Raw genomic sequence first — 27,651 nt, forward strand, 5'->3', positions numbered from 1 at the left:
GAGGCTGAGGCAAGAGAATCGCTTAAGCCCAGGAGTTGGAGGTTGCTGTGAGCTGTGTGAGGCCACGGCACTCTACCGAGGGCCATAAAGTGAGGCTCTGTCTCTACAAAAAAAAAAAAAGAATAAATGTAAGCATTGTTTTCACTGAGAAGACCATATGAATTTTAATCACTCATCTTTATTGATAAAATAGGTTCCTATGCAGTACATACTCTCAGACATAAATTTAAGGTTCTGTTTAACAACAAAAAACGTATGGGATGGAAAACAAAGTAAATGTCTTTAAACACCAAGACCACAAAAAGACCAAGAATAAATTAACTCAACAATTATTTACAAAAATAATTATTTATCAAGTAACATTTTATTATGGAGCTGCCTCAGTGAATTGCCTCAGACTTAATCTCAATTATGTAGCTTATTTTCTGTAATTCTTACCTGGGATAAAAACTATTTGAATAATGTGTCCTTAAATTAAGGGATGCCTTCCCAAAAATGAATAGAAAAGTTTAAAAATAAAAACAGTCATTTACTTACAAAATATTAATTAAGGCCTCTGAATGAGAAAAGAAATCTATGTAATGTTTGGGCCATTAGCCCTTTTTAATCAGCCCCATCTTCCCCATTCATTCCAAACTTAAAGATAGAAAAATTCTGAAGTGAAAAGTAGTTCTAAATTTTACCAATATATGAAATTATTCATAAAAATTACATGAAGTAATTTTTTAAAACAAATTATATACTCAAAAGTAGAATTTTTCTATTTGTGCTAACTTTATAGTATTTTTTTATGTAAATAAGTATAATATAGTAAATCACATTTAATACTTTTATCCTTTTATTCTACAATCCCCCTAAGAAAAATTTAAGTTTCAACTGATGTTAAAGCACATTATCTGGTGGTCTTTAAAAAATTTTACCTACTGAATATTTGATATTAAAAAAAAGAAAATGAATACTTATAAATCCACAGATTTTTCTACCTCTTTCAACTGAAAGGTACTAAGAAAAATCTTACTGGTTATAAGGATAAGATGGAGCTTAAAAACAGATCTAGAATTTTTGGAAATTTTTAATTTACTATTTCTGTACCTCAAGAGTAATTACTTAAAAAGGGGGGTTCTATGAACCAAAGGCTTTCTCATTTACTTTGAAATTTATCATATATACGTTACTATATCAAACATTTCAACTCTGTTAGCTAAATAAACATAAAATCCTTAAACATCAGTGAGAGAAGAGAAAAATCTCATCTTTATTATTGAAGTAGAAACAAAATTTATTCTTTCAAAGGAGTAGTTTAACCTACTAAATGTCTGTTATAAGATCTTCTTTCTTAGAAAGTAGTATTCCTTCTCTTTCATTCCTGAAATATTTCCTACACATAAGTTTAAGTTGTGGACAGTTGTTAGCTAAGTATCAGTTAAGGTAAATTAGCTAAAATTAAATTACTTCTTTTGTTTATGCTGCAAATAAGACATTCCTACAGCCTTTAAAACTGGATTTTCTTTGACAAAAACTTAAATTGATGGCAAATTAGATAGGCAATCACTAAAGCTGCAGTCTCATGGTACATAAGCTAGTTGTTAACTTTGACACCAAACAGGAAGGATAAAATCTGTATGAAAATCTAATCACAAAACAGTGGCAAAAATTCTTATTTTTAAACTGAAATAAGTCTATGAATTCCCAAGCATTTACTGGGAATATTCAACTTATTTAAGTATTATCCAGAAAGCCAGCAGCACTGCTGAATGCTCTTAATATGTTCAGCAGTCACTGCAAAAGCCTTTCATTTGTTTACCATTTAACAATGGCTCAGTTTCTACTTTTCAATTATATTTTGGAATAAAGTCCATGACCATTAACTATGCATTTTTTGTTGCTATCTCATAGCCAGTGCACTGTACATATTATAGAGGAAAAAAACAAAGTGTTCAGATTGAGTTTCCTGTTCGTTCATTCATTCATTTACTTATAGGCCAGTCCTAGTGACCATTTGGAGCCATTTAAGAAGCTCACAGACTTGGCAGCTCTTCAGCTCTTCCTCAGACTCAGGTCACTATTGGTCACTAATGCTGATAAAGTAGTACTTTCTGATGCATCATCTTTCCTCAGATTCAAAAATGATTCTCGAGTTATTTGAAGGATCTCTCTCAAGCCTCTGTTTTCTTGCTGTAAGAAGGCAAGCAAAAATAAAGATGCAGTCACCATCAACAAAGTAGCTACCAGAATATTAACATTTATATACACACACTTTTTTTTTTTTTTTTTGAGACAGACTTGCTCTGCTACCCAGGCTAAAGCACAGTGTCACAATCATAGCTCATGGCAGCCTTGTATCCTTGAACTCCTGGCCTCAAGTGATCCTTCTACCTAAACCTCCAAATAGCTGGGACTACACGGCATGCACCACTACCACCCCTGGATGATTTTTAATTTTTGTAGAGAGGGTGTCTCACTATGTTGCCCAGGCTGGCCTCAAGTTTCTGGCCTCCAGTAATCCTCCTGCCTTGGTCTCCCAAAGTGCTGGGATTTCAGGTATGAGACACTGAACCTGGCCTAAACATACATTAAGAAAAGTCAAACACAGAAAGGCGTAACAAATAAAAAGCAAGTTCTGTAATTGGCATAAATATACTAAATGATATATGCAGTTGGCAACTTGAATCTAAAGAACACTTTCTTTTTTTATTTTTTTTTTGTAGAGACAGAGTCTTACTTTATTGCCCTTGGTAGAATGCTGTGGCATCACAGCTCACAGCAACCTCCAGCTCTTGGGCTTAGGTGATTCTCTTGCCTCAGCCTCCTGAGTAGCTGGGACTACAGGCGCCCGCCATAATGCCCGGCTATTTTTTTGTTGCAGTTTGGCTGGGGCCGGGTTTGAACCCACCACCCTCGGTATATGGGGCCAGCGCCCTACTCACTGAGCCACAGGCACCGCCCTAAAGAACACTTTCAAAGAGGTAGGAACCCTATGTTCAGTATCACCTAACACTACAAAGCTTTCTTAAGTAATCATCTATAATTATAGATAGAAACTCAAAAATTACCTTATTTTATAATCACATTAGAGATGAATAACATTAAGATTTATTTTTATACAGACCCATGAAGCCAGTGAATAATAAATATCCTGGGACCAGAACCTCTTCATACTTTTTTTTTTTTTAAGAGACAGAGTCTCATTTTGTTGCCCTTGGTAGAATGCTGTACTGTCACAGCTCACAGCAACCTCCAATTCTTGGGCTTAGGTGATTCTCTTGCCTCAGCCTCCCAAGTAGCTGGGACTACAGGCACCTGCCACAATGCCCAGCTATTTTTTTGTTGCAGTTTGGCCGGGGCTGAGTTCAAACCTGCCACCCTCGGTATATGGGGCCGGCACCCCACTCACTGAGCCACAGGTGCCACCCATACTTTTATTATTTCTATTATTAACATGGAATGCATGATAAGCCATCTGGTTTGCTTCCCTCACTGGAATTTGAGAGCAGTAGGGTTGGCTGTGTAGATGTTATTTTTGAAGAAAGAAAGTGACCAAATCTGAATGGGTAATTAGCATTGCCTTTTCCCCCATCTAGATTAGTAACTGTAAGAAATTTATAGACATTTAAAAATAACCTCTCATCCAAGTACAGTGGCTTACACCTATAGTACCAGCAACTTTGGGAGGCCAAGGCCAGAGGATCATTTGAGGCCAGGAATTTAAGACCAGACTGGGCAACATAGCAGGACCTCCTCTCTATTAAAAAAAAATCAGCTGGGTATGTGATGTGCACCTGTACTCCTAGTTTACTCAGGAGGCTGACAGAGACAGATTGGTTGAACCCAGGGCCTCAAGGCTGCAGGGAGCTATGATTGTGCCTCTGCACTCTACCCTGGGCAACAGATTAAGACCCTCTGTCTAAAAGGTAAATATTTTTAAAAATTATAAAAATAAATGCTTGTAATTTGTTCTCTACTACTGTGTCTTCAGTTGCACCTAAATTTCAATGGTATAAAGCATTTTATAGCAAACTATGGCCTGGCTTGAAGTCTGTTTTTTTTTTGTTTTTTTTTTAATTTGGCCGGGGCTGGGTTTGAACCCGCCACCTCCGGCATATGGGATCGGCGCCCTACCCGCTGAGCCACAGGCACCACCCGAGGTCTGTTTTTGTAAATGAAATTCTATTGGAACATGCCAAATGTAAATAGCTATTTTTCAAATACAATGGCAAAACTGAGTAGCTGTAGTTTAGTTTGAAAAGTCTAAAAAATTTACTCTTTGGCCCTTTCTTGAAAAGGTTTGCCAACTCCTGTTATATGAATGGGAGAACACTTACACTTAGAAATAATTTTTGGCCCTCAATAACTAATATCCCCACCAAGATTTCAATGAAGTTTATTTTTTTATTTTTTCAATGAAGTTTAAAAGCATAAAAGTATATAAAGGTATAAAAGTCTCACTGGTCATGGTAGCTCATGGACATAATCCTAGCACTCTGGGAGGCTGAGGCGTGTGGATGGCTTGAGCTCAGGATTTCAAGATCAGCGTGAGCAAGAACAAGACTCCATCTCTACAAAAAATAGAAATACTAGCAGAGTGTTATGATATATGCCTATACACCCAGCTATTGGGGAGGCTGAGGCAAGAGGATCACACGAACTCAAGAGTTTGAGGCTGCTGTGAGCTATAACACCACAACACTTTACTCAGGGTGGCAGAGTGAAACTCTATCTCCAAAAAAAAAAACAAGTATAGAAATCTATTCTACTGATTTGAGTTATTCAACGACATGTACTTTTACTACCACAAATAAAGGACAGATGAGACAAAGGCTTTTATAGTTTTCAGAAAAATAAAAGTGCCCCTCAAATATTTATGGATTAAAAAAGCTATTTCCCTACAATACTGTGATCTCTAATACATGTAGAATGAACAAATTTAAAAATTATTCTTTTTAACTTTTTAATTTATTTATTTTTATTGTTAAATCATAGCAGTGTACATTAGTGCAATCAAGGGGTACAATGTGCGGGTTTCATATACAATCTGAAATATTCTCATCAAACTGTTTAACATAGCCTTCATGGCATTTTCTTTTTATTTTATTTTATTTTATTTATTTATTTATTTTTGTGTGTGTGTGGTTTTTGGCCGGGGCTGGGTTTGAACCCGCCACCTCCGGCATATGGGACTGGTGCCCTTCCCCTTTGAGCCACAGGCGCCGCCCGGCATTTTCTTAGTTATTGTATGTAGGCATTTGTATTCTGCGTTTAGTAAGTTTCGCCTGTAAAAATTATTCAATTGAAGTATATTCGCCTATCACCTAGTAAATAAGCAATATAGAATCAAAAATCAATCTTCTCAATGACTGATGTAAGTTACTAATTATCCTAGATTCTTGCATTACTGTCTATATAAATGGTCTTGCATTATATACTCATATAACCAGCATCAAGTAGAAAGAAAACATCAGTACCCCCAGAAAAGTGTGTGTGTATAATATAAATATATATATATATTTAAAAATGGGATGTTTTCTGGCATAAATCTTTGGATAGTTCTCACCAATTTACATGATAAAACTTACTTCCAGTTGAAATATCCGTTCCTGTTCCTTGCAACCTTGTTGCTCATCAATTTCAATGGCTTTCCTCATGACTGCTGCCATTTCAGTTATCTGGTCAACATGTGCCTGTAGTTCCTGAAAAGAAGGGATGGGAGTTGGAAATCAGTGAAATACTTCGTTGTTTTTATTTTTGGATCCTCTCTTTTTTTATAAAATCTGCAGTGCCACTTAACACAAATATTCTTACATTGTCACTTAATACGAATATATCAAACAGATATTCACAATGAAGTTGTTTGACCATATATCTACTTTTAAAATCAGGTTTCTGTAAGGACTGAAATTAAAATTAAGCACCACAGTAAAATTAAACCTAGTAGCATGAAAAGTATTCACAGTTCACTTGATTCTCACCACAATGATCAGCAACTTTTTCTTTTTTGCCCCTACTGGTCTAAGTAATGGGAAAGATAAAAATGTTGACATTCGACCTTTTTTCCTCCCTGGAGAATTAATGATTTATAAATGTTTTTTGTATTATCCATGCCTGTAACTGATCTTAATCCAATCTGTAACCTTTTCTAGATCATAATTCTTGAAAGCAGAACTGTATCTTATTTGTGTCTGCCTATTTCTCTGCGTATGGTACATAATAAATGTCAAGTAAAATGAACAAAATTCTGCTTTTAGGTATTAAAATATTAAACGGCCTTCTTTGCCAATTGTGGAAAATGTAACTTCGGTATAATACAGATGTCCATATTTTTTAGGCGCAACAAGTAGCACAAATTCTTCCAATCTCATTCCCTTATTTTTTGCACATCTATGATGGGCCAAATACTGTGTTAGGAAGCAGGAATGCAAAGCCTGGTAAGCTATATTCCCTGATCTGAAGGAGCTTACAGTTTAGTGAAAGAGACAAAAAAAAAGGTTTAAAATCATCATTTTCTTAATAAATGGCTGCTATCTTAGACCATATTTATTAGCAATTAAGGGTTATTTTACTACATTAAGGGCAAAACTTAAACATAAAAGTGAATAACTCTCCAAATAAATACTAAGTCGATTAAATAGTTATACTTTTTCTGTGTAAAATGGATTTGAACCGGATCCAAAAAGCCAGAACTAGTAAACTGGAAGAAATGATAAAGAAAAAAATAGCAACATCTTTGCAAACCACGTTTAACATCTTCTTAATCAAAACAAAAAAATAGGTCTTTATTTTAATAATAAAACCTACACAATTCTAGTATTCAAGAAGTTATAATAAAAGACTCATCTGTGCTATGTGATGTGACCCTATTTAAATTTTATTTATTTATTTGAGACAAGAGTCTCATTTTGTTACCCTTGGTAGAGTGCCATTGCATCACAGCTCACAGCAACCTCAAACTCTTGGGCTCAAGTGACCCTCTTGTCTCAGCCTCTCAGGGAGCTGGGACTTGACAGGCACCCGCCACAACACCTGGCTCATTTTTTTCTATTTTTAGTAGAGACAAGGTCTCCCTCTTGCTCAAGCTGGTCTCAAACTCCTGAGCTCAAGCAATCTATCAGTCTTGGCTTCCCAAAGTGCTATATTACAGGTCTCAAACTCCTGAGTGCTATGATTACAGGTCTGAGCCACTGCGCCTGGCCTAAATTTAATTAAAACCAAAAGCAGTTTTTAAAAAACAACAACTGAGTTTCTCAATTACACTAGTGACACTGTCACTGTTCAACAGTCACATGTGGCTACTGACTTCCACATTGGATAGCACTGATAAAGAATATTTCCATCATTTCAGAAAGTTATATGGGACAGCCCTCTGGATTAGACTATACCTACAACGGTATCAAGACAAATACTTGTCATATTCTGCAACAGTTAACAAGTCATTAAAATCCCTCCCATTATAAAGGGTGCATAATGTTTAAAAGCAAGTAAGTACAGATAACAGTAGCAACACATTGAATAAGGACAATGAGTAAGAAGAGCAACAGCTTTCTCAATTTATGATTTAGTCCTATGGCACTGACCTAGGATAAAAACTACAAAGCAACCAAGTATTTCTTTACCTTAATTTTATTTATTTATAATTTTCATTTTTTTTTTTTTTTTTTGCAGTTTTTGGCGGGGCTGGGTTTGAACCTGCCACCTCCGGCATATGGGGCTGGCACCCTACTCCTTTGAGCCACAGGTGCTGCCCCATTTACCTTAATTTTAAAATAGAAGAAAAAAAATACTACTAATTTTTTTCAGGACAGAGTCTGTTCTAACAAGAAAATCACAGGAAAAAGCCTAATATTTCAAACGGTATTTTTATAGGCCCAGTTAATAGTTCACTTAACTATAAAATATTTAGAGAAGTATCACAGACCTTTTAATGGGCACAAGAGGCAAGACTTGTGCTTTCAAAACTGTCTGGAAGGGAAGAAATGTTACTAACATAACCCTTGAACTATTTTGAATACATTTTAAATGCCTTTCATTCCTAACTTTTGTCTAGGTTTATTCCTACTCTACTCAATACAGATGTGTGGCAACTGAGTTAAAAAAAAAAGAAAAAGATAGTTACGACACAAGAGAGATGGCATTACTATACTTAATCCTAACATCTAAACAAAGGCATTTTTATTTTGTGAACTTAAACTAAAGGACTACAAACCATCGAAAATCTGAATTAAAACATTTCATTTAATACGTTGTCCAAAATTTTTATGAAATCAGGTTAAAGTTAACGTCAAGAAAATATCTTTGATGTCCAAAGAAAAAAATGACTGTTTTGCAACAACAAAACTGTAGCAACACCTAAGAGCAAATAAATGAAAAGCTGGGCTAAATAACCTTTAAAACCTTCAGATATCTAACAGGCTGTATATGATACAATGCAGAGAATTAATGACAGATTTAAAGTTTATATATTAAATAGCATTGCTATCAAAGGCATGGCATTCTTTTATTCAATTCCATTTATTTGCTGATCTAATTTGAGAGGTAAATTCAATATATAAGATCTTTTTAAATGGACCCCCCCTTCCATCCACACCCCAAAAGTTGACTATTTAGTGTACATTCTGATTTGCTTCCAAGTGCCTCCTCTCCAGTCCATGTTGAGGTGCTTCAAGGATGTGTCGAGATGCATCAAGGAAGAATCCTTCGGAGCTGTTACGATGTACCATGTCAATCTGTAGTATAGAGTCATTATAATGTTAATACGGATATTATCCGTAATTTAAAAACTGAATGAGTGTTAGTTCATGCGTGTTAGCCAACTGTTTGAAATGTTTGTTTTTTTTTTAATTTCCAAAAAGGCATCAGTTAAAAAATATGTATGTGGATGTAAATATGTATTTTCTATTTATTTTAAAATGTGAACTCAAAAAGTTCTAGGTGAGGGCAAAATTCTGTCTCTTTTTCTGAAATGCTGCTATGTGTAACTCTATGTGTCACCCCCAAACATGTCATAGAATTATTTTTGTGTTTAGGCACATCAGAGCACTAGTACCTAAACATATTCTAGAATCCCATACTTTTGCACCTTTTTCTTTTTTCTTTTTTTGAGACAGAGCCTCAAGCTGTCGCCCTGGGTAGAGTGCTATGGCATCACAGCTCACAGCAACCTCCAACTCCTGGGCTCAAGCGATTCTCCTGCCTCTACCTCCCAAGTAGCTGGGATCACAGGCACCCGCCACAACGCCTGGCTATTTTCTGGTCGCAGCCGTCATTGTTGTTCGGCGGGCCCAGGCTGGATGCCAAGCTGCCAGCTCTGGTGTATGTGGTTGGCGCCTTAGCTGATTGAGCCACAAGGCACCAAGCCTGCACCTTTTTCATACATGTTTTTCTGCTCACCTGCTTCTGCTTGTTGACTTTTCTTTCTTTTTTTTTTTTTTTTGTAGAGACAGAGTCTCACTTTATGGCCCTCGTGTAGAGTGCCATGGCATCACACAGCTCACAGCAACCTCCAACTCCTGGGCTTAAGTGATTCTCTTGCCTCAGCCTCCCAAGTAGCTGGGACTACAGGCACCCGCCACAACGCCCAGCTATTTTTTGGTTGCAGTTCAGCTGGGGCTGGGTTTGAACTCGCCACCCTCGGTATATGGGGCTGGCGCCTTACCGACTGAGCCACTTTTCTGTAATTAACTCAAGGCTGAATTTAGACAGATTTTCTTACTTTCTTTGACAACCTTCTAGACTTTCCTCACAACAACTAATATAGCTCCCTCTAATATTCTGGTAACAATTCATATCTCTATTTTAGGATTCATCACACCCTACCTTATGTTAGATAGTTATATTTGTATCTGTAACTCCCATTACACTGCAAGCTGGTATGGTAGAGTGATGTAACTCATTCACTCATTCCTTTTATGGTTGCCCATAATAACTAACCCAGTCCAAGTGTTAATAAATGTTTATTTAATTGAGTTGAAGTATCTCCTTTTTGGGAAAAATCAAAATCACAAACATTAATATGTATTAGTTAGAATTAATAACAAGTTAACTGAATAGTCATTTAATGGAAGGCAAGGGTCAATTCAATCTACATAATGAAAAAGGATGGTTTATACCTATCTTAGGGAATATTTAACTTTGCTAATTAATAAACCAGCTCTGGTAAATTCTAACGTGTTTTAGAAAACATTTGTTCTGCCATAGTTGCTACCAAATAGGACCAACAAGCTGCAGTATCTCATTCTAAGCATTTTTTGTCACAGTATTCTTTCTTTAGATTTTCTAATTTTTATTTTTTTTAGTTTATAAAACAAAGTAACCTTTTGGAATATCTCAAGATTACATTTATTTTACCAAAAAATTTAAGTCAATTCCTCTGTATACCTTTAAGAAAACTCTACGAGTTAAACCTTTAAATCCAGATTGAATTAAATGATTTTTTTTTTTATGCAGTTTTTGGATGGGGCTGGGTTTGAACCTGCCACCTCTGATATACGGGGCTGGCGTCCTATTCCTTTGAGCCACAGGCACTGCCCCAAATTAAATGATTTTTATAATGGTCTCATTACATTTCATGTTCAAAAGACTCCCACTTAAATATTCTTGAATTTCCATTTAGTTAGGAGATGAATAACATAATCAGATAATATTAAGATCAAATTTATTAATTTATTATTTTACTAGCTGACCGAAAAGGTACCTATTATTAAGTCCCCTAACATATAAAGGTGTCAGACAAAAAGCTATTTACTAGGTATTTAATTTTGTGAGAATTAATAATTTAAAAAGACCTACACACACCAATATGGGAGAAATATTTTAAAGAATCTAATTTTTTTTTAATAATTGAGAAAGATAAATGTCTTATAATAATCACTATTTCTTAAATAACATTAGTTATAACTAATAATAGTTAGCTCACCATTAACCAATACAGACAATGTTACAATCTAGTCTAATATTTTTATTTCATACCAGGAGTTAAAATATAGTTTAAAATAAAATGTAAATGAGAAAGGATTATTCCACCTGTCTCCACAGCAGTTGCCATCAAAGGGAATAGACACAGGAATAATGAGTAAGATGAACAGCAGGACAAACATTAAATTCTAACCACTTCCAATTTGTCTCTAAAAAATGGTGTCAATTGATATGCAATATATGAGGTAAGGAGTAAAATTTTAATATGTTAGTTCTTTTTTTCTCCCTAAACCCATGGTTTTTCTATTTAAACAGTATCATTTATAATCTACAGCCAGAGGTATCCAATCTTCTTTTTCTTTTTTTCATTGGAAGAATAATAGTTGTTTTGGGCCACACAAGAAATACACAAACACTAAAGAAAGCTGATTAACCAAAAAAAAAAGGTCCGTGCATACTTTTCATGATATCAATACCACAGATAAGCAAAAAAGTCCTCACAACATCAGCAGGCGACTGGCATGCTGCAGGCTGGGCACCCCTGATAGATAAATTAGCCTCATTCAGAGTACAGACCGAAGAAAACAAATCTACCTTAAGCTGCTTTCAGATTTTAAAAGTTTTCAATATTTCAATTTTTATTCTTGCAACAGAACTCAATATAAAAATTTATTGGAAATAGTTCTTAAAAGCAGATAACCTTATAAAAATAATTGAGTTGAACACTTACCTTCATTTCCAAAATTAAGTTTATTTTTGAATATATATATTCAAGTTACTAAGAAACAATGGGAGTTAGAAGAGTAAACAAAACAGGAAATGATACATATAAAGAAATGAAAAAATAAGGAAATGCAGACAATACCAATTAAAAAGATAAAGCAATCAATATCACATTAAAATGGCATTACTAGGGCGGCGCCTGTGCTCAGTGGGTAGGCTGCCGGCCCATATACCGAGGGTGATTGGTTCAAACCCAGCCCTGGCCAAACTGCAACAAAAATATAGCTGGGTGTTGTAGCAGGCGCCTGTAGTCCCAGCTACTCAGGAGGCTGAGGCAAGAGAATCGCCTAAGCCCAGGAGTTGGAGGTTGCTGTGAGCTGTGATGCTACAGCACTCTACCCAGGGTGATAAAGTGAGACTCTGTTTCTAAAAAAAAATGGCATTACTAGATTCTTGTAATTTGTTTTTTAAATGTGAACACAACCAATTATCCCTCTTTTCCATTCCAAGTCACATTTACAGAATAGATTACCTTGGAGTGCTGTTCTTTTAACTTCATAATTATACCTGGATCATCTTTTTTGCTAGCCATTAGCAATCTAAACATTTGTTCTCGATACTTGCTCATTATAAGTTCTAAGGCAGACTGATGTTCTTCCAGGGATGTACGCAATTCTGTCAAGAATAAAAGTGTATTATATTCACACTTGAGTTAAAGGTATACAAAATTTTTTCTTCTGTATTACATTTATCAAAAAAAGCAGATGATAAATAGGATATTTTAAATAGAAAACGTGACACACTGTGTCATGAAAACAAGTACAAAATGAAGTGCTACCCAAATACAATTAAGAAATGTCTGTGGGGAGAAATTGGTGGAAGTGCCACAGAACTATGTATTGAAATGAACTTGAATTTCTTCAGCTGAAGATCAAGGAACAGGCAGGTTGAGTAGGGAGGCATGAAAAGTGGATGATGTGTTTAGGAACTGCTTTGGGACAGCAAGAGCAAAGGATTCGAGGTGAAGAGAACTGTGGTAGAAAGGTAGAAAAGAAGTATGAAAGTTGACTTGGAGGATTCTTGTATGAGGGAATAAGGATACGATCAAAGTTCTCAAGAAAAATAACTTGATCAATTTTATTTTGAAAAATCAATCAGATGCTGTGTTGAAGATGGACTGGAAGGGGAAAAGGCTGGAATCAGGCAGACCAGTTAGGACAGTTCAGGCAAGAGACTATGAGCATCTAAGCTGGGGCCAAGGCAGAAGAGTGCAGAGAATGAAGCTGAGTAGGTAACAAAAATGGCAGGAACTGGATATTGAGGGTGAGAATCTAAAAGGATGCCATGCAAGGTAGACATTCCTACGTAGGACAGGATAAAGGGCAATAAATATGCCTTAAACATGTGGACTAGAACAGGAATTAATGTCAAAAAGTAACTTCAGTTGGCTATTTTCCCATTTATTTAAATATTCATTGGTCCCAAATCAATAGCGCAATTGCAGATTAAAGCTGTCTTTTGACTTGCCATACGTAATAGCAGTAATAACACTTCTTGCCTTTGTTCTCTTGTTGCAATTCTCTGATTTGTCTGTTTTCTTGCTGGATTCCCATGACTAATGTGGACCGTGGCCGATGTCTTGCAACTTCATTAAGTTCTTGAATTTCTTCCTGATACTAATGAAAAGAAATTTTTATTAAGGAGAAAATATTTATACATCTATATCTGACATGTAAGTATACAAATGTAATATATAAAAATAAAGACGTAAATATCACATAAAGGTCTAGTATCCAGAATATATATTCTGAAAAATCTTAAAATTTGACATAAAAAGAAAATAACCTAATAAAAAAATTGGCAAATGATTTGAATAGACATTTTTCTAAAAAAAAGTATACGAATGCTTAATAACTACATGAAAAGATGCTTAATATCATTAGTCATTAAGGAAATACAATTCAATAACAAGATACCACTTCACTATCACTAGGACAATTCTAACCAAAAAAGGCAAAAGGATCGCTGGAGCCCAGGAGTTCCAGGCTACAGTGAGCTATGATTGCACTACTGCACTCTGGCCTGGGTGACAGAGTAGGATGGTGTAGCTCCTTTGGAAACAATCTGGCAGATCCCCCCAAAAGTTAAATACATTTATTATATGATGTATCCATTCTACTCTTAGGTATATACCCAAGAAAACTGAAAACATGTCTATACAGAAACGTGTACACAAATGTTCACAGAAGCATTCTTTTTTTTTCTTGAGACAGTCTCACTTTATTACCCTCAGTATAGTGCTGTGGCATCACAGCTCACACCAACCTCCAACTCTTGGGCTCAAGTGATTCTCTTGCCTCAGCCTCCCAAGGAGCTAGGACTATAGGCGCCCATCACAGCACCTGGCTATTTTTAGAGACGGGGTATCACTCTTGCTCAGGCTGGTCTCGAACCCATGAGCTCAGGCAATCCACCCGCATTGGCCTCACAGAGAGCTAGGATTACAGGTGTGAGCCACCGCGCCCGGCCAGCCAATGCCTGATTATTTTTAGAGACAGGGTTATGCTCTTGCTCAGGCTAGTCTCAAAGTCCTGAGCTCAAGCAATCCACCTGCCTTGGCCTGTAACTGCTAAGATTATAGGCATGAGCCATCACGCCCTGCCTAACATTATTCTTCAAATGCCCATCAAGTGATAAATGGATAAACAATATGCTGTATCCTTATAATGCAATAATATTTAGCAAAAAACAGGAACAGAGTACTGATACATGCCATAACATAGCTGAACCTTAAAAACATTATGTTAAGATGTCAGTCACAAAACCCACATATTGTTATCATTCCATTCATATAAAATGTCTAAAATAGGGAGGGAAATCTACAGAGATGGAAAAATTAGTAGTTGCCAGCAAATGGGAGAAGGGGAAACTAGAATGAGACTACTAATGGATTTAAGGTTTTGGGGATAATGAAAATTTTCTGGAATCATATAGTGGTTATGGTTGCCCAACCCGTGAATACACCAAAATGTAAGGAACTGTATGTACCCTTTAATATTTCAATAATAAGAATATAACCTGTCCAAAAAGTATGCAAAAAAATTTTGCATGTAAAAATAAGAGCATCTAATTTTAAAATAGCACTCATTTATTTTCAGGGCATTCTTATGAACCAATAATGCATTCATTATAATATTCCTTCTTCTTAACTTAAAATGTCAAACTCCTTCTTTTATAACTCAAAACTATGTATATGTTTACTAGAGTTCCTGAGTATAGGTGGACAATTAGGGACTCAGGCAATCTGTTTAGGGCAAGATAGTTCCAGAACAAAATAAACTGGGCTCTACTATTTCCAGTAGCACTGCTAAAAGCATTGTCCTAAGGTTGCTTCCTTTTACAAAATGAATGAGTTTTGAGAAAATTGGCTATGAATACAGATTTTTCCCCCTCTGATTCCATCATAGTATCAGATATTTTATAATTTTTATTTATATAATTTTTATAATTTTTTTATAATTTTATAATTTATATAATATTTTATAATTTATATTTATCAGAGCTGGAAATTTTTATCAGAGTTTAAAATAGTAGCTAAACTCCCTGCTAACTGGAAGATTCTGTTATACAACAGTAAAGATAGCAGCAAGTGAAGCTCTTTTAATTTCTTTAATTGGAACATTAAATAAAAAATGTGGTTACAGGGCGGCGCCTGTGGCTCAGTCGGTAAGGCGCCGGCCCCATATACCGAGGGTGGCGGGTTCAAACCCGGCCCCGGCCAAACTGCAACCAAAAAATGGCTGGGCGTTGTGGCGGGAGCCTGTAGTCCCAGCTACTCAGGAGGCTGAGGCAAGAGAATCGCTTGGGCCCAGGAGTTGGAGGTTGCTGTGAGCTGTGTGAGGCCACGGCACTCTACCGAGGGCCATAAAGTGAGACTCTGTCTCTACAAAAAAAAAAAAAAAAAAAAATGTGGTTACAGGTATGAGTGCAATAACTGCACAGGGTGTAAACTAGATATTGCTTTGCATCGTTTTAAACAACTACTTTGTTTTACACAACATCACCTAAGTTTTTCGTTTTATTTTGCAGTTTTTGGCCGGGGCTGGGTCTGAACCCACCGCCTCCAGCATATGGGTCTGGTGCCCTACTCCTTTGAGCCACAGGCGCCGCCCCACCTAAGTATTTTTATAAAAAAAAAAAAAAAAATTAGCATTTATACAGTATATAAGACCGAGCAAAATGTGTGTTAATATTAGTATGGGCTTTGTCAAATGTACCTAGTCTTAACAAATGATTTTCTTTTCTAAACTCAATTGTGCAACTGTCAGAAAAATTAGAAAAATTAGGGATCAAATCTCAACTGTGTAACTGTCAGAAAAAAAAAGTAATCAAATCTACAAGTTTTATAATATTATATCTATACATATACCTATCTATCACAACAAAATTAACATACACAAGTCAAGCTACTTAAAAATTTTAGAGAACATTGAAAAAACTAGACTAACTAGGCAGTGATTTATGATTGTCAGTGACTGCTTTGATACTGGATCAACAAAAAAGAAAAACCAAACCTGCTTCATGGCTTCCACTCGCTTGTTGAGAGCTGTGGTTTGCTCAATCAGGGATTCTGCGGCATCGTCGTGATCTCTCAGTCTTTCAACAAGAGCTTTAGCATCAGCAAGTGCCTTCTCAATTGTGCAACTCATTTCTAAAGAAATATGTATAATTAAAGGCTCAAAGTCAACCTATCATCTTGTTTTAGTATCATTTTAACACTGTGCTTCTTAAGCCACATTTGTTACAACGTTCAGAGAGGAAAAAAACATATCTAAGAACACTTTGTGGTTTTACTTCTCTTAGGATAGCATAAGCTTCAAAGTAAATTATAATGTTTCAAAAAAAAATCAGAACACAAATGATTTGCTTAAGCAATCTACCCTTGGTAGAGTGCTGTAGCATCACAGCTCACAGCAACCTCAAACTCTTGGGTTTAAGTGATTCTTTTGCCTCAGTCTCCCAAGTAGCTGGGACTATAGGCACCCACCACAATGTGTGGCTATTTTTTGTTGCAGTTGTCATTGTTGTTTAGCTGGCCTGGGCTGGGTTCAAACCCACTCACCTTGGTGGATGTGGCTGGTGCTATAACCAACTGTGCTACGGGCGCTGAGCCTTTTCTTTTTTTTAAGACAGAGTCTTATCATGTCGCCCTTCGTAGAGTGCTGTGGCATCACAGCTCACAACAACCTCCAACTCTTGGGCTTAAGTGATTCTCTTGCCTCAGCCTCCCAAGTAGCTGGGACTACAGGCGCCTGCCACAATGCCTGGCTATTTTTTTGTTGCAGTTGTCATTGTTGTTTTAGCTGGCCCCGGCCAAGTTCGAACCTGCCAGCCAGTACCCACTACCCAGTGAGCTACGGGCGCTGCCCAACTGTCTTATTCTTATACAACACCTTAACATAAGTGTTACCATGTCTCCCAATAATCCCACTACTATAGAATACCAGATCCTTCAGAGTAAAATTTTGAAGTTGTCTGTAAAGCAAATTTGAAGGAAATAAAAAAATAGAAGAAAAAAGATAGAAGGCAAGCTGACTTTAATAAGTAAAAAATAAAACTCAGAAAATACATTAGTCTTAAATGGTTGTAACAGACGGTGAAAGAAAATAATAAAATGGAAATCTCTAATCATCTAGGTTCCAATCTGTAAATGATATTGCTTTCACTATCACAAAAATACTACTTTATGTGCTAAAATACAACATCTACAAATTTAATAAATAGAATGTGTTTCCAAAAAAAATGCACTGTTTCCTATACGTGATCAGATAGCTGATCTAGAGATGAGAATACCTATACTAAGTATGATTCGAGAAAGTGCAAGGAAAAAAAGCTGTATTTCCAGAATCCTCTGGGCAGAATCCATGGGGACAGACACATTAGAACATACAGAGAGCCCATATAGACAGTCTTCCTAGATAATCATAAATCCTTTTTGGAGTATAAAAATGTTACACTGTGTTCTCGGAGTATTAATATAACATGATACTGAAAACCCACTGCCTATTAAATCGTATACCTTAATTTAGTCGCTAAGGCTTTAGCCTCTCTGACTCAAAGCACTTAAAAACATCAACTAAATTAGTTAAAGCAACTTCAGAACGTATATGCACTAGGCCTTTAAACCTAAACTATGTACTAGAACTTTAAATCATGCATAGTAAATTCCATAGTAACCACTCAAATTTTCTACCAGTTGAATTATGAAATACTGTCATTTTCTCCTTTTCAGATTACCATCACTTGTGTGACTCTCTTAATCCAGCAACCTTTATCTGCTGAAATCTGACAACCATATTTCCATAATTCAAGAAGTTCCCAAGCTCAAAACAAAATGTTTGAATTCTCTAATACCAAATCCTGACTTTATGGTTTGGTAATAGGTTTTATATTAAAAATAAAAAGTGACAATACCAGAGTTGATATGCAATAAGTACTTCATTTGCTTTGATAAAATTCAATTTCTTACCAGAAGCCAAATTGATCAAATGACTTAATGGTGGCCATCTAACATTGAGGAACTCACCAAAATAAAAGTATTAGTACACACACTAATAGCTGGCATTCTTTTAGAATAAACCACTTCTCTGAAATGCTGTAAAGAGGTTCGTCAGACATCCTTTCATAAACAACAAATACACTGATGGTTTGATGTAACTTCTATGATAAAATAGAAACACCGTAGGCAGATACTATGCAAGCTAGTATACTATATTATAGATACTACAGAAATGCATTAAAATTCAGTACTACAAAAGATTGGTTCGACAAAATCCTTATGCAAGGTATATATATGTAAACAATAAAATAATAACAAATCCAAGGAGAAGTTCAAAGATTCCCTACTAGATACATAAAATCTGGCCTGCCAAATTCTAAAAGAAATAGGAAATAATCAAACTGTAAGATTAATGTTGATAAAAACTGAGACAATCAGACTGGACACCTGACAGCACCAGATAAAACCTCGGGCACCAAAGGTTCATGAACCATCTCATTCTAAAAGTGGAAAAACGGCCATAATACTAAACATGGATGGGAAAATTTATCTTGCATAGCAGAGAAGACAGCTCATTTCATGTCTCATTTATAAAAATATTATAAAGGTGAAGCAAGGACTAAATCCATTTCTAAAGAACTTTTTGAATATCTTCCAGTGAATTTAAATAATAGACTTGCCTCTTTCTATCGCTAAGATATGGAGAATCTGCAACCTTCATAAAGGAACATGCAATATTCTTGGATATTGCTGCTAAATTTATTAGTAATAGTATGAATGAAATGTATGAATTTCAATTATGCAACGCTTTGCTTCTTTCTAAGAAACTTTGTCTCATCATTCCCAGTATTCCGGAAACCCCAACCAGGATAAATTCAAGGAGATCTAAGCCCTGACACATTATAACCAAATTTCTGAAAACTAAAGACAAAGAAGAAATCTTGAAAACAGCCAGAGAAAAAATGACACATTACTTATAAAGAACCACCAATTTGAATGACTGTAGATTTGTCATTAGAAATGAAGGGCTATAGAAATTGCAACACTTTTAAAGTGCTGAACTGTCAACCCAAATTTTTGCTCTATATAACAAAAACACTATATTTGAAAGGAAAGAAAACAACATTCTCAGATAAGGGAAATAAATTCATTTTCAGTAAACTTGCTCTAACAGAAATTCTTCTAATAGAAGTAAAATGTCATCAGAAGGAAATTTAGAGCATCAGGAATAAGGGAAGAGCAACAGAAATTGTAAACATCTAGGTAAATATTCTCTTTAATTCTTTAAAGTGTATGACATTTGAAAACAAGAATTATAATTTTATCTGCTAAGATTTTTAATTCATGTACAAGTAATATATAACTATAACATAAGGGGGGAGAAGGTAAGATTTGTACATTTCACTTGAAGTTGTAAAGTGTCAATTGTAAGCAGATTTAAAAAAATTTTTCATATATTACAATTCTTAAAGAAACCCCTAAAACAACTACAAGTAGTAAAAACACACACACATAATAGATCAAAATAACCCCCCAAAAGGTAAAACAAAGGAACAAAATATTGAAGGAACAAACAGAAAACAAATGTTAGACCAAAATACAAACGCATTAATAATTTCACCAAATCTATATGTTTTCAACACATAGATTAAGATGGATTATGAGAATTAAAAAGGACCTAACTATATGTCATCTATATGAAACTCAAATAGATATATTCAACTATGATATAGGTAGGATAAAAGGATACACTATATGAGGAGGCTGCGTCTGGCTCCCGCTCTCACAGCCATTGCAGTACATTGAGCTCCATAGAGACAGTGCCGGGGCAGGTGAGAGCCGGACGGGCATTGGGCGACTCTGTGCCTCGCTGAGGAAAAATAACTACACATGGGCAAAGGAGATCCTAAGAAGCCGAGAGACAAAATGTCATCATATGCATTCTTTGTACAAACTTGTCGGGAGGAGCACAAGAAGAAGCACCCAGATGCTTCAGTCAACTTCTCAGAGTTTTCTAAGAAGTGCTCAGAGAGGTGGAAGACCATGTCTGCTAAAGAGAAAGGAAAATTTGAAGATATGGCAAAGGCGGACAAGGCCCGTTATGAAAGAGAAATGAAAACCTATATCCCTCCTAAAGGGGAAACAAAAAAGAAGGTCAAGGATCCCAATGCACCCAAGAGGCCTCCTTCGGCCTTTTTCTTGTTTTGTTCTGAGTATCGCCCAAAAATCAAAGGAGAACATCCCCCCTATCCATTGGTGATGTTGCAAAGAAGCTGGGGGAGATGTGGAATAACACTGCTGCGGATGACAAGCAGCCTGATGAAAAGAAGGCTGCAAAGCTAAGGCAAAAATTCGAAAAGGATATTGCTGCATACCGAGCTAAAGGAAAGCCTGATGCAGCGGAAAAGGGAGTCGTCAAGGCTGAAAAAAGCAAGAAAAAGAAGGAAGATGAGGAAGACGAAGAGGATGAAGAGGAGGAGGAAGAAGATGATGATGATGAATAAGTTGGTTCTAGCGCAGTTTTTTTTCTTGTCTATAAAGCATTTAACCCCCCTGTACACAACTCACTCCTTTTAAAGAAAAAAATTGAAATGTAAGGCTGTGTAAAATTTGTTTTTAAACTGCACAGTGTCTTTTCTTGTATAGTTAACACACTACCGAATGTGTCTTTAGATAGCTCTGTCCTGGTGGTATTTTCAATAGCCACTAACCTTGCCTGGTACAGTCTGGGGGTTGTAAATTGGCATGGAAATTTAAAGCAGGTTCTTGTTGGTGCACAGCACAAATTAGTTATATATGGGGATGGTAGTTTTTTCATCTTCCGTTGTCTCTGATGCAGCTTATACGAAATAATTGTTGTTCTGTTAACTGAATACCACTCTGTAATTGCAAAAAAAAAAGTTGCAGCTGTTTTGTTGACATTCTGAATGCTTCTAATACAATTTTTTTTATTAAAAAAAAAAAGGATACACTATATATACACGTTCCTTTTGGAAAGTTGTTTGGAGAATACTTAGAGATCTAAAAATAGACCTGCCATTAGGATCCACTATATAAATACTAATCAAAAGAAAGCCAGAGGCTCGGCGTCCATAGCTCAGTGGTTAGGGCACTGGCCATGTACACCAGGGCTGGTGGGTTCAAACCCAGCCTGGGTCTGCTAAACAAACAAACAACAACAAATAGCCAGGCGTTGTGGTGGGTGCCTGTAGTCCCAGCTACTAGGGAGGCTGAGGCAAGAGAATCACTTGAGCCCAAGAGTTTGAGGTAGCTGTGAGCTATGACACTATGGCACTAGTGTCACCCTACCGAGGGTGACATAGAGAGACTCTGTCTCAAAAAAAAAAAAGGCAGCCAGAGTGCTCATATCCTCATGAAAACATGTTCAACATAATTAGCCTTGAGGGAAATGCAATTCAAAACCACAATGAGATATACTTACTAGCACAGCTATAAAAGAAAAGACTGATAAAATGTTTTGGCTAAGTTATGGAGAATTTGCCCCCTTCATAAACTGCTGTTGGGAATGTAAAATGGTACACCTACTTTGGCAAACAGTCTGGCAGTTGCTCGAAAGGTTAAACACATGATTCAGCAAATTCCATTTGCAAGTACACACCAAGAAAATGAAAACAAGTTGATGCAAAAACTGTACATGAATGTCTGTAGCAATATTATTTTTAATGGCCAAAAAGTAGAATTAACCCAAGTGTCCATCAAATGATGAATGAATGAATATGGTCTTGGGTGTGTCTGTGGCTCAAAGGAGTAGGGCGCTGGCCCCATATGCCTGCGGTGGTGGGTTCAAACCCAGCCCCGGGCATAAACTGCAAAATAAATAAATAAATAAACATGGTCTTTTCAAACAGTGGAATGTTTAGCGCAAAAAGTAAGGGGGGGATGACGTCTTGATCCATGTTACAAAACAAACACTGAAAAAAATTACGCTAAGTGAAAGAAGTCAATCACAAAAGACAACATATTATATGATTCCACTTATATGAAATGTCCATGAGAGACAAATCCACACAGGCTGAAAATAGATTAGTGGATGCTTAAGGATGGGGAGTGGGGAGAAGCAGGGGAATGGAAACGAACACAGGATTTCTTTTTGTGAAATGTTCTAAAATTGATTTTGGTGATGGTTGCACAACTGTGAATATGCTAAAAATCATCAAATTATACACTTAAAATGGGTGAATAGTATGGTAAGTGAATTACATATCTCAGTGCTATATTAGAAAAAAAGAGGTGAAGTGGCTAAACAAATATTAGACAAAGTAGAATTCAGAAAAAAGGAAATTACTAAGGACTGAGGAGCATCATATAATGATAAAAGGGTCAACTCACCAAGAAGACCTAAGAATCCTAAAGGTATATACACTTAACTAGAGAGCTTCAAAATACATAAAGCAAAACTGAAAGAATTGAATCAATTAACAGACATATCCATACTTACTGCTGAAAACTTCAACACTCCTTTCTGAACCACCAAAACTTGTACACAAAGAATAAGTGAGGATGCAGACAGAATGAACACCACCATCCACTAAGTGGATTTTTTTTAAAGTGTACATAGGACAGTCACTAACGAAACCTTAACAAATTTAAAAGAATCACATAAGTTACCTTCTCTAACCATAATGAAATTAAACTAAAACAGAAAACAGAGCGATCACAAGAAAATCTCCAAACATTCCTGAGTTAGATTTGCAGTCCCCAAACCCCTGCCTCCTATCAGGTCAGCTTTGGCATTAGATTCTCCCAGGAAAACAAACCCTACTGTAAACAAACTGCGCGTGGGAGGGATCTAGGCTGCATGCTCCTTATGAGAATCTAATGACCCCCCAAACCCCATGGAAAAACTGCCTTCTAAGAAACCAGTCTTTCGTGCCAAAAAGTTTGGGGACCACCAAGTTAAACAACACACTTCTACATAATCCATAGGTCAAAAGGAAGTCTCTGGAAATTAGATGTTTTGTTCTAAATAAACATAAATTCAAGATATTAAGAATTCTGGCATATATGTACATCAGTACTTTGATGGAAATTTATAGCATCAACTGCTTATATTTAGAAAATTAGAAAGATTGTAAACCAATTATCTAAGTCTCAACCTTTAAAACTAGGCAAAGAGCAAAATAAACCCAAAGTAAATTGAAAGAATTAAAGAGGAGAAATCAATGAAATTGAAAACAGGAAAGCAACAGAGAAAAATCAACAATAAAACCAAAAGCTAATTCTTTGAAAAGATTAATGAAGTTGGAAAAACTTGAGCAAAACTGGCTAAGAAAAAAAGAGAAGAAATAAACTACTAATGTCAGGAAAGAAAGAAGGGACATCACTGCAGACCTTTAATTCATTTAAAGACAAGACCACCTGTAGCTCAGTGGTTAGGACGCCGGCCACATATACCGAGGCTGGCGTGTTCCAACACAGCCCAGGTTGGCTAAACAACGACAACTACAACAAAAAAGTAGCTGGGGAGTTGTGGCGAGTGCCTAGAGTCTCAGCTACTTGGGAGGCTGAGGCAAGAGAATTGCATAAGCCCAAGAATTTGAGGTTGCTGTGAGCTGTGACACCACAACACTCTACCAAGGGCGACATAATGAATCTAGTGTTCTATTCTCGAGCCAACCTAAATCTCCAGGGCCCTGTTTGCTTTTTACCTATATAAAAACCATCTTGATGTCTTAGGTGGAAAAACAAAGCAAATTCCTGACACTTTCCCACAAATGAAACTTTCAAGATATTAAAATATTTCATTCCAAGCCAGCCATAGACAATAAATGGGAATATCTATGAAGAGAAATTTTTAAAAATAACAAAATTTCAAATATTATTGCCAGATAATAAAAGCCTAGCAACCATTAAATCAGGCATCACAGGCATCAATGAATGATTACTGATTGGCTTCTAATGTATAATTAAACCACTTCAAAAAACATTCTTTATCCAGACTGCATGATGAAATATTACTGTCAAAGTGAACTACATATAAAATCTGTTATGTAACTATAAAAACATCTATTCAGGGAAAGGAAGTATAAATTTAAGCATAATTTTATTAGCACTTCAGAAAAACAGTGACACAGTTTCTACAAACTTGCATGTTCATTTCCTGCATGTGAAACCACAGACAAGTTTAAAATATTTTATAATATGCATTTAACTTTGTCATTATTTTTGAAAATCATTGTGCTCTTTTTTTTTCTTTTTCTTTTTTTTTGGCTCATAAGTGGGAGGAGGATTTTCCAAACTCTCTAACAAGTTACAAATTGTATACTCCAGGAAAAAAGGAATATTCTAAATTCATCTTCCTATTTTCGTAATGCTTGTCTTAACTAGCCACAAAATACATTATTTTCTGTAGGTAGGTCCAAATGACAGGTGAGGTTTTTTTTTTATAAAGGAAGTGGATTTTTTTTTCTTTTTGGCTTTTTTCTTTTTTGCATTAGCCACATTCTCGCCCACTTTACCACCCAAAGACATTTGCAGTCAGACTCCTGGCAGAAGGCTCAGAACATTCTGCTGCTTATAAAAGAGAAACCACCACCCACCCAAGACAGCAACTGCCAGCTGTTTACTTTCAGATTTTAGTTAAGAAAATTTTATTTAAAGAAAGTCAAGACCCTCTTCTCTTTCCCTTCTGTAAAAATTCAGTATTCTTCCAGCTAGACCTACACAGAAATATACATATGTGTCTTTAAATGTTAACAATCTAGTTTAAAATTTTTTATTGTTCAGGCAGGTGGCTCTAATGTTAATTAATATAGTTCATATTAACTGGCATATATGGAAACAGAAAAGTTAAAAAGGCATAGTTAAGGCATATTACTTAAGTCCCATAAGTCATATAAACTTATAATCTCAAGAGCTGAAGAAAGAACACATATAAATTGCATATAAAAATAAGCATCCTATTTTTATATAGTAATGCATATCACTATATTTGGAAACATAGATATTCACTGTCCTTGAAAATGGTGGAATGAATACATGTTTGGAGGTTAATGAAGAAACTTTCTGAAGAAAATAAATTTTTAAAATTAGAAGGAATAGATTTGAAAGTAAGGACACTGGAGGATTTTTTAAAAATTACACATGCTCCCTCAGAATTGTGGCTAAATATACATTGCATAAACATATGTTCAAATAGTTAAAACAGTTCAAGAAGGAACTAACATTATCTAAACCAGTTACTTCTAACCTATGGACAGGTAACCAGTGGAAGAGTTGCATGAATGCACACACACCAAGCACTGTCTATAATCTAAAATATCTCTCTCACATACATCCCAGTATTTTTCAAATATTTAAGGATACCAGTCAAAAGAGGATTTCCAGTTAAAAACAAAAACCCAACAAAAACATACTAGTATAATGAAACACAAAATCATTTAAAAGCATAGTAATTTTTTGCCATTATGCATATTTTATTTATTTATTTATTTTTGAGACAGAGTCTCACTTTGTTATCCTTGGTAGAGTGCTGTGACATCACAGCTCACAGCAACCTCAAACTTTTGGGCTAAAGTGATTCTCTTGTCTCAGCCTCCCAAGTAGCTGGACTACAGGCGCTCGCCATAACGCCCTCTTTTTTTTTTTTTTTTTTTGTTGAGACAGGGTCTCGCTGTTGCTCAGGCTGGTCTCAAACTCCTGAGCTCAGGCAATCACCCGCCTCGGCCTCCCAGAGTTCTAAGATTACAGGCACGAACCAGGCCACCTGGCCCCATTATGCATACTTTAAATCAACAAGTACCAAAAGCAGAATTATGTGCATGTTCCAAGTAGAGGGTTCCTCATATTCAAAACGGGCGAGTTCCTTTAAGCCAATATACAAAGTTCCTCTGGTTCTAAAATTAATGATTTTAAGGGACTACGAACTCCTATGGTGAACTCTTTAGAAATAATTACCTTATAAAGATGCGTACATATGTATATACAAACAATGCTTGCGATGTGCCGAGCACTGGATTAGCTTTTGTTTCAAACATAAATAAGAAATGATTCCAGACTCAAACTCGAATTAGCAAGAGGAAACGATACAGATAATACAACCTGTATTAGCAAGAGGAAACGTGAACAGATAATACAACCTAATAAATACCGCAGAAGAACTGTTTCAAGAGCTTTGGGAGTACAGGGATATCCTTGTCTCCTGGGGGAGTCTGAGAAGACAATGATTTATGTATTAGGTTTTGATAGGTGGTAAAACAAAGAGGACAGGATGATAAGCATTCTAGACAGGTGGCAAACACATACAAATGTATACAAAGTTAAGAAAGAGAGGGTGGCGCCTGTGGCTCAAGGAGTAGGGCGCTGGTCCCATATGCCGGAGGTGGTGGGTTCAAACCCAGCCCCGGCCAAAAAAAAAAAAAAAAAAAACAAAGTTAAGAAAGAGCATGCCAATAATCTGGTATGGTTGGATGTTAAAAGTATTTGGAGGGAAAATAAGATGAGACTAAAACGGTAAAAGATCCTGTATGACGTGTTTAACAAACAGGACTTGATGATGTCAGCAATACGGTTACTAAAAAGTTTAAAGAGAGACATAAACAGATAATGTATTTCAGAATAACTCTAGGAAAGGATGATGGAGAAACCGCGGTGGGGTGGCAACCGCAACAATTCTAAAGAATAATATAGTGCAATGTGGGTGGATGCAGAACCAAGGATGATTCCTAGATTTCCCGTTTGGATAGGACAGATACTGATCCCATTATTAGAGATGGGATACAGGAGAAAGCCAGGAAGAAAACCAGAAGAACAGAGAAACCCTAGGGTAACAGGAAAGAGGGAATGGGTTATCTTTGTCAAATGCGGCAGAGTTAAACTGAAAAGGGTATCACTCCCAATGATGAGCTCCCCGGGTAGGTAAGGCAGAAAGACAGCATTCGGAAGGAGTGTGCACAGGGTTAGCACCGAGGCTTTTCATTAAACTTTCCGCACCTCCGTTCCGGAAAGAGCTCAGCGCCAAGGACTGGGGGAGTCCGGCTCCCAGAAGCTGAGAGCCCGCGGAAGGAAGAGGCTAGGGCCAGGCGCCAGTAGTTCAAGAGACCACAGGACGGAGCGGCCCAAGGGAAGGAAGCTTTGACTCGCCTACACCCGCTCCCGTCCCTGGCTTCATTCCACTTACTCGGCTCTCAATCCCTCGCAGCCGTCAGCTGTAGCGATTAGGACTCAAAGCCTCTACCAACTTGGACCTCTGCATTCAAGGGAAGACGACTCCACGCCCCTATTCGGCCTCTTCAGCGAGCAAACGCATAACCAGACAGAAACGGGAGAAAAGTCGCTAGGAAGCCAGCAGGACTCATCCCCATCACCGGCACTGGAGAAACCTCGGCTGACCGCCTTGGACCAGCGCTCCCAGAGCCCTCCAGCCTCGCGAGACTTCTTTCTTGCGTTACCGTAGGGCACAGAAGACCACTCGCTGATTTGCGCGAGAGGTCGGGGCGGGACCC

The 27,651-nt window shown here is 36.6% G+C and overlaps 1 protein-coding gene across 2 annotated transcripts; it reads right to left on the reverse strand.

The window, feature by feature from the left end:
• Positions 1-158: 158 nt before the first annotated feature.
• FGFR1OP2 (FGFR1 oncogene partner 2) lies at positions 159-27,634 on the reverse strand. 2 transcript variants are annotated; one of them, XM_053556047.1, is made up of 7 exons: positions 27,327-27,634; positions 16,203-16,339; positions 13,187-13,304; positions 12,161-12,303; positions 8,604-8,717; positions 5,574-5,687; positions 159-2,175 (listed from the first exon to the last, which is right to left on the reverse strand). In XM_053556047.1, the coding sequence occupies exons 2-7, from the start codon at positions 16,335-16,337 to the stop codon at positions 2,038-2,040; spliced, it is 762 nt and encodes a 253-aa protein (XP_053412022.1). In that variant the 5' UTR covers positions 16,338-16,339; positions 27,327-27,634; the 3' UTR covers positions 159-2,037. The 2 variants fall into 2 exon arrangements, with proteins under 2 accessions (XP_053412022.1, XP_053412023.1); XM_053556048.1 differs by lacking the exon at positions 8,604-8,717 and having other exon boundaries at positions 27,327-27,632.
• Between the last annotated feature and the right edge of the window lie 17 nt (positions 27,635-27,651).

Source organism: Nycticebus coucang, chromosome 12 (assembly GCF_027406575.1).
Source record: "Nycticebus coucang isolate mNycCou1 chromosome 12, mNycCou1.pri, whole genome shotgun sequence".
In the NCBI taxonomy this organism is placed as follows: Eukaryota; Metazoa; Chordata; class Mammalia; order Primates; family Lorisidae; genus Nycticebus; species Nycticebus coucang.